This window comes from Acomys russatus, chromosome 21, assembly GCF_903995435.1.
Source record: "Acomys russatus chromosome 21, mAcoRus1.1, whole genome shotgun sequence".
NCBI classification, from domain to species: Eukaryota; Metazoa; Chordata; class Mammalia; order Rodentia; family Muridae; genus Acomys; species Acomys russatus.
The window spans coordinates 30,504,277-30,511,382 of record NC_067157.1 but is presented as its reverse complement, the minus strand read 5'-3'; the positions used below and the strand labels follow the sequence as shown (position 1 = coordinate 30,511,382).

Sequence of the window (7,106 nt, the reverse complement as noted above, 5' to 3'; positions counted from 1 at the left end):
GGAACTACCCACTGGCATGTTGAGAATGTTCCTAAGTGACAAAACCAAACCAAACCAAACCCCCACCAACTTTACAGGTAGCCTAAGTTCATTTTTCTTTTCATTTTAAAACCTTGCTGCAATTATTTTAATTTTCTTAAGACTTGTATGACTGTTTCGCCTTCATGTGTGTCTAAGTATCACCTGTATGCCTGGTGCCTGCAGAAATCAGAGTAGGTATCAGATCCCCTAGAACAGGAGCCAAGGGCAGTTGTGGGATGCAAGGTGGGTGCTGGCAATCACAGATCCTCAACACTTGAACCATCTCTTTGGCATTGTTGTATCTATTTTAAACAATACTGAGAGTCAACCAGAAAAAATACTCATCACCCAACTAGTATTTGCTGATGCCTCAAAGTACGAATTATTCATCTTTAAAAGAACACAAACTCTCAAAGGATTTAGGAAGATAACTGGCAGAGGACTCCGGTGAGATGCACTTCCTTGCTGTAGGGTAAGGCAGATTGCTTTTCACCTTTCGAAGACTTTAACCCAGGCACTAAAACTCAAGTGGTGAGCTGGGGACTGGTGGTGCACAACTTTAACTGCAGCACTCAGGAGGCTGAGTCCAAGGCTAGCCTGGTCTACAGTTTCAGAACATGTACATCAGCTCATCCTCAAAAAGCCAAGTGTTTATAAATTTTTCTTTGTATAATACATTTTCTAAATGCTTTCATTTTTAAGTATTCACCTTGACAGTTTTCCCTCATCCTCACACTGCGATTCCTGAGTCTCTCTTGCATTGGTAGGTCTTAGATCTGGTACCAGCCTTAGTCCGCCCTCTGCTGGCTGACTTCTATCTGAACTTGTTCTCCCACCCCCACCCCCGGGGGGGGGGGGGGAACAAATGTGGGCTGGGGCACAGAAATGGCTCTGCAGGTACAGGTGCTTAGACCTGAGTCTGATCCCTGGGTCCTGAGACACAGCTGAGCGGCTCTCCCTTCTTTAAACACTACCTTTTCAGTATGTGAGCAAACTTGTAATCCAGTAGGGGTCACACAGGAAGTCGACCTCTCAAAGGTTTCCAAGTAAACAGCCACTCATTCTTGCCATGCAAATGAGCAAGCCTGTGTACGGTGGCAGAACCTAATTCCAGCTTAAGTCCCAAGCCAGCCAAGACGTAAAAGCTAAAATGTTAACAGTCTTCCCATTGTCCGTTCTTTAGCGCTATCACTCTCTTCATCAGCCAACAGTATTAACAGCTGTGGTGCTATTCTTGTTGGTAGCTAGTCTCATGTTCTAAAGTTCTCTGCCATGGATACACAAGGCCACAGGAAGACGGCCACCCATCACTTGCATAGTAATCATGGGACTTGAATAAAGCAAGGTTTCTTTGATTCATTACCTAAAACCAAGAGAACTGTCAACTGCTGAGCAATTACAGACCAAGGCCACACTTTTAATCCCAGCACTTGGGAGGCAGGGGCAGGCTGAATGAGGCCAGCCAAGATGAAGAATCCTTTAGGATGTGATTTCTACTCAGGTCTTTCCAAGCAACCAGTCTAATTGGATACTAGAAAAAGGCAATTCTAACTACTGGGGTTTAGGGATGTAAACTGTTTTTGCAACTTTGCCAAGTTGTCCTGGTTCTCAAGCTTCCCAACTTCTCACTCCATTTAACCCTTTCTGTTCCATTCCATCCCATTAATAAACACTCCATCAACCTAAGGGCAGTATAAATTCTAGATAAAGACCTCTGTAGTCTGCTCACACTGGAATTTACCTCTCAAATTGTCACATAGAACTTCTGAAGCACTTTCTCTAAGAGTTCTGGCTGCCAAATTCCTAACCCTTCAATTCTCCAGTGAGGCCCTGTTGGCTTTGTCCTCCACTCAAAAATATGGCAGGCCAATGGCAGGCTGTTAAGCATGGTAGTCCAGCTCACCAACCCTAATCAGTCATGTACCAAGTCTAATCAAAGAGGCAGGCTCATCAATTTTAAAGCAAGGCCCCATTTTATAGCAAACAAACAAAACAAGAGAAAAATGAGCAAAAAATTTATTTATTCATTTCTTGCATTTGAAGTACTCCTCGATGACATCCTTGGCCTGAGATTCTTTGCCATAGTCCTTTAAAAAAAATTAGACGATGCAAATTACTTTTGTAGTAAATTCTTTTAACTAATCCAGTCTTAACTGCTTCCCATCACTGTCAATATTGTAGCCAATTTCAGGGACCTTAAAGACTGCAGCTGTCCTTAAGGCTCGTAACATGGCATCACTATTGCCAACCTTTTCTAATTTCTGCATAAACACATTGAAATAAGCAGACTAATTGGCTGGCTTTTAAACTATAGCTCATCTATAGACACAGAATGTTTTCTCATCAAAGGGCGCCCAAACATCTTAAAAGATGAAAACCACTTACCTTAACCACGACACAACTGCAACCAACCACTTTCCGTGGCTTTCCCTCTCGATCGATTTTACAGAGGCCTACCCATTCCCCCAGTTTCTTGTTGTCATCAACCTACACGAAAGCAGACACACTATGAGCAGGGATAAAAACTAAAAATTGAAACTCTAATTCTAAAGGTGGCTGTGTCAGAAGGTGACAGGCAGTTTCTTCACAGGAGTTCAGTAGAGGGAGCCTATTGTCATCATGTACAGCCCAGCAGTTGTAATCACCATGCAGTTCTGGATGTGTCCAAGCTTCAGACACCATTACCAAAGGCAGAGGGGACTCCACTCACCTTAATCAGGTTGATCTGGTGCTCAGCACACAGAGCCTCCACCAGCTTGACGTACATGGGCTCATCGCAGTTGGATGCCAGCACACAAAGGTGGGCCTGGCGCCTGAAATGTGAAATCCAAAGTGAAATCACAACTTCAAGTCTGTCTGGTCAGGACATCTTCACTGGCTCTAGTAGTAACACCAACTACTTAGTGCACACCCAACTGCTTAGAGCTGGTAACTACTGGAACTTAGTCTCAATTTTCTTGTATAGCACTGGCCTGTCTCCAGTTATGGTACCCCTCAGATACCATTATCTTTTAGGGAAAGCTAAGACCACGTTCTTGTAATGTCACACAACAGAAGGTTCCAATTTAAATGTTCATGCAAGGCAGCATTGTACAGCAAGCATTGTACAAGATTCACAGCAGGATGCGTGTGATGCTCAGCTGGATTCAAGTCCCAGCTTACCACCAAGTCCAAACGGACTCTCCTCACACAGGCTACAGTATGCATGCACGCACAAACGTCTAAGGGACACAATGCAAACCAAGTCGGTTTCCTAGATGAACATATTTGCTGTGACGCTGCTACATAAAGAAACACACCATATCCTTTCTACCCTTTAGCAAAACTACCAACTATCCCCACGAGAGCTACAGGTTTGTCAGACTAATTGTTTCACCCATGAACGGGGTGAAGGGGTATCCGACAATTGAAGTCATCACTCAAACACTGCAGCCTTACAAAAGAAAAGCCAACTCCTGCTCATCCCCGCGCCACACGGCAACCCACGCATCTCAACTGGGCTAGAAGAGATCTGAGTTGGATACCTTTTCCTACGTTTCCCGTTGGACGGAGGCCACTCAGAACTTTTGTGCTAAGCAGCATGAACGCCACGCTTCCTTCCCTTGGCTGCAGTCTTTTGTTCCGGCTGCAAGAACCCACAGTATTGAGACTGAGACACGTACTTGTCTAAGGCTTTGGCAGCTTCGCGTATGCCACGTGCTAGGCCATCGTGGATGAGGGCGGTCTTCAGCACCTCTTGAAGAGCAGTGTTGACGTCCATTACACCTCCAGCAGCAATGCTGAAATGCAGACGGCATAGTGTTAGGATGCTCGCCGGGAGCTCGGACAACCCTGTAAAGGCCGGGACCCGCGCCGCCCGCGGGAGGCCCACGCCCCAACCAGGGCCCGGCTGCTCACCCTTCCTCGGCCATGGCGGTGGATTACGGGTGAGGCCGAATCTTGAACACACTGAAAAGACAAAAGTACCAGTAAAAACCCCCAGTTAGAATTCAAGCACTTCTCTCGCACTTGAGACCAAAGCACCCGGGACGAGCCGCCCACGACGTCCACACTCGGCTTGCACTCGGCTTGCACTCACCCCGAGCCTCCGCCTCCGCGCAGCTCGGCGGCGGCAGGGGAAAAGGCCGCTTGTGGCCGCATGACGGTATTTAAGCGCTCCGCTGGGCTGCTCTGCGCATGTGCAGCTCGCCCCACTAGCGGGGTGGCTCTCGCGGTGCCGGCCCTTAGAAGTTTCCACTTCCGGCTTTAGGAGCGCCCGCGGTAAGCACGCGGCGGCCTTCCTCGGGTCTCGGTTTCCGCACGTGCAGCAGGCACTACAGCGGGCACCCTCCACCCTAGGGGTGTGGCCTAAGGAGGCCCCCACGAGCTCTTCTACGGACCGCGAGGAGGACCAAACTCTCTTCCGAGTTTGTTAAACTGCAGCTTCCTCTGCTGCGTTAGAAAATTAGCTCTTTTAAACGAGAGCCTTTCTATCTCTTGTCTTGCAGTTTCCTGTTGGCAACACTGTTCGATTAGGCTGAGGCGTCACCGGAGGACACTTGTTGTCCCTTTGTTTTAAGCCACTTTGAGCGTCTGTGAATGTTAGGTATTATTCTGTGCCCTGTTTCGCAAATCCCACTTTGCTAGCTACGTGCTTAAGGAGAACTTTCAGCCGGGTCAGATCCTTGTTCTGACTGCAGCCGGTTCTAAATGAACATTTAGGTTTTGACGCCAGATTGTTCCCCGAGTCGCAGCTTGGCAGAAACTGGGATCCCCAAGGTACATGTTAAATTCTCTCTATGGGTCCAGCACTGGAGCCCCATACTGTAGGGGTAATCCTGGCATGAAAACTCCCACATTCCACCCGGGACTTGGCCACCAGGAATGGAATTCCAGAACCTGAAAGCCGGTGCCCTCTCACTCCGGCTAACACATTTTAATTTTTGAAAGACTCACCCATTCAACTTCCGAAGCAAATGGCACGAGACAACTTCTCTCCCTGACGAAATCCCCAAGCCTGTCAGAGCTTCCCATGACCAACCCCGTGGATATGGTGACCATGGTCACGCTGAAGAGCATCATGAGAATTTCAAAAAAATTGATAAAATTACTTCTCAGCTTTCCTAATAAACGTATGAGTTTCTCCCGTAAAGCTTTAACGCTTGCTTCCTTACCTCTAGAACTCAAAAAAGTATTTGCTAGCAGGTGGTTAGTTTCTCCGGGCATATTTTCTGTTAGTATTGTGCTTTTTCTTTAAAGATTAAATGCCAGTGCCTGCATATTTTTTTAAAGATAAAGCTACTGTTTTAGCCAAAGAGTAAAATAGCAAAATGCAATGGTGTTGGGGAGTGGGGAGATGCTCATAGAGGCTTAAGGCAGCATTTGAAAGGGCCTTGAACTATATAGTTCCCGGCAGTAAGTACTGGAGTGAAGGCACTTTCGGAAAATATTTTGAAACATTATATAGTCGGAAAAGAATGTGGTTAAGTAGATTTTAAGTAATTTCCTTAGTGGAAGGTTATTAAGAGTTAATGTGTCACGCCTTTAATCCCAGCACTTGAGGGACAGAGGCAGGTGGATTGCTGTGAGTTCCAGGCCAGTCAGTACTAAATAATGAGACCACCTCTAAAACAAAAAAGGAAAATGTTTAGTAGTTAAGTCTCACAGAAGAGACTAATTGGTAAAGATGGAACACGGAAAGGGAGAGACTCCCCAGGGAGGAGTGTGTTTACACTACGAAAACGTGGCCAAGTGCTTTCAGCTTAGTGCCTACATTTCAAAGCTTTTCCCAACACAGTAGCAACCAACTCAGACATGATTTCTCTCCAAGCCTTTGATGTCAGCTCTTTGCCCTAATAGTCCGCCCTAATAAATGCCTTTCTGTCAGTAGTAAGCGTCCCATTTTTAACGACTGGAGCCCCCAGCCTTTAAATCTTGGTTATGTAATCATTTTAACACCCAAAAGGAAGCAATGAGGATTTTTGGTTTAGATACAGATTCTCCTAGCTCACACTCTTTAAAATTAGCCTCTCCATTTTAGGTATTGGCAAAGGTGGCAGAAAATTTATTAGAGAGGTTAGTGTCTCTTGCCCAGCGCACTTTAGCATTTACACGAGCTATACAAACACGGGCTGGGAAGTGCACATGCAAAACAGTGGGGCGTGTCCCCGTGTGCTTGCAGGTGGCTGCAGCTGAAGTGTGAACAGCCACCTGCTAGCCTCAAGATGGTGACCAGGGGCAAATTATGAGAACACACGTCCAAGACTGTGTTTCACATAGCTGGGCAAATCAACTTCAAAGCAGAAAACAAAACCAAGCCAGTTACCACTGACCCTGGGAAGATGAACGTTGTAAGTGATGGGGAAAGAAACACTGAGTAAAGCTTTTGTAAGCATGCAAATGACATCAAATGCTCCCAAAGTACGAAATGTTTGTACTTAAAAAAAAAAAAAGAAAGAAAGAAAGAAAGCTGGGCTGGGCTGTTACACAGAGAAATGCTGTCTCAATAAGCCAAGATAAGGAAAATGCATAAATAAAATAAAAATAATTTTTAAAAGTAAGTGAGGCTGGGGCTGTTACACTAGTTAACTAGTTAACACTAGTTAGGCTAGTGTGTGCCCAGCCCTGTTCAGGCACTACCAGCGTACATGCAGGTTCACACTCTACTATAAGAACAGAAATGCATAATGATAATAAAAATTTTATTAGCATTTCCTAAATACCACCTAATATGCTAGCTGCTTATTTGTATTCCTTGTCATAGAGTCCTGTGCTGTTTAGTCTTAGATGTTAAGGTACCACAACGTAGAATCAGCCAAGAAGAAAGCATCAGTTGAGAAAGTGCGTAGATTAGGTTGGCGTCTGGAGACTGTATTGACTGTGAAGACTCAGGCTAAAGTAGTAAACTTCCCTGGGCAGGGCTCCCTGGACTGTGTATGACAGGGAACAGTTAGGAGAGGCAGGCACCCAGCATGGGTGCGCTTATTTCTCTCTGTTTTTGACTACGAACAATACTACATGGTGCTTGAGTTCCTGCCTTCCCTCCCTCCAGGGATGGACTGAAACCCGGAATCCTAAACCAAATAAGTCCCTGTCTCCTCTAAGTC

The 7,106-nt window shown here is 45.9% G+C and overlaps 1 protein-coding gene and 3 non-coding genes across 4 annotated transcripts; all 4 read right to left on the bottom strand.

Annotated features, from left to right (window-relative positions):
- Positions 1 to 2,024: 2,024 nt before the first annotated feature.
- On the bottom strand, positions 2,025 to 3,975 carry Rps12 (ribosomal protein S12). Its single transcript, XM_051164173.1, has 5 exons — positions 3,919 to 3,975; positions 3,684 to 3,800; positions 2,732 to 2,834; positions 2,407 to 2,508; positions 2,025 to 2,108 (listed from the first exon to the last, which is right to left on the bottom strand). Exons 1-5 carry the CDS (start codon positions 3,930 to 3,932, stop codon positions 2,046 to 2,048), a joined length of 399 nt encoding a protein of 132 aa, XP_051020130.1. The 5' UTR covers positions 3,933 to 3,975; the 3' UTR covers positions 2,025 to 2,045.
- On the bottom strand, positions 2,195 to 2,324 carry LOC127205464 (small nucleolar RNA SNORA33). The gene has a single exon (XR_007832671.1). It is a non-coding gene; the product is annotated as a small nucleolar RNA SNORA33 (small nucleolar RNA).
- Positions 2,577 to 2,649, bottom strand: LOC127205416 (small nucleolar RNA SNORD100). Its single transcript, XR_007832631.1, has one exon. It is a non-coding gene; the product is annotated as a small nucleolar RNA SNORD100 (small nucleolar RNA).
- On the bottom strand, positions 3,375 to 3,446 carry LOC127205456 (small nucleolar RNA SNORD101). The gene has a single exon (XR_007832663.1). It is a non-coding gene; the product is annotated as a small nucleolar RNA SNORD101 (small nucleolar RNA).
- Positions 3,976 to 7,106: the final 3,131 nt, after the last annotated feature.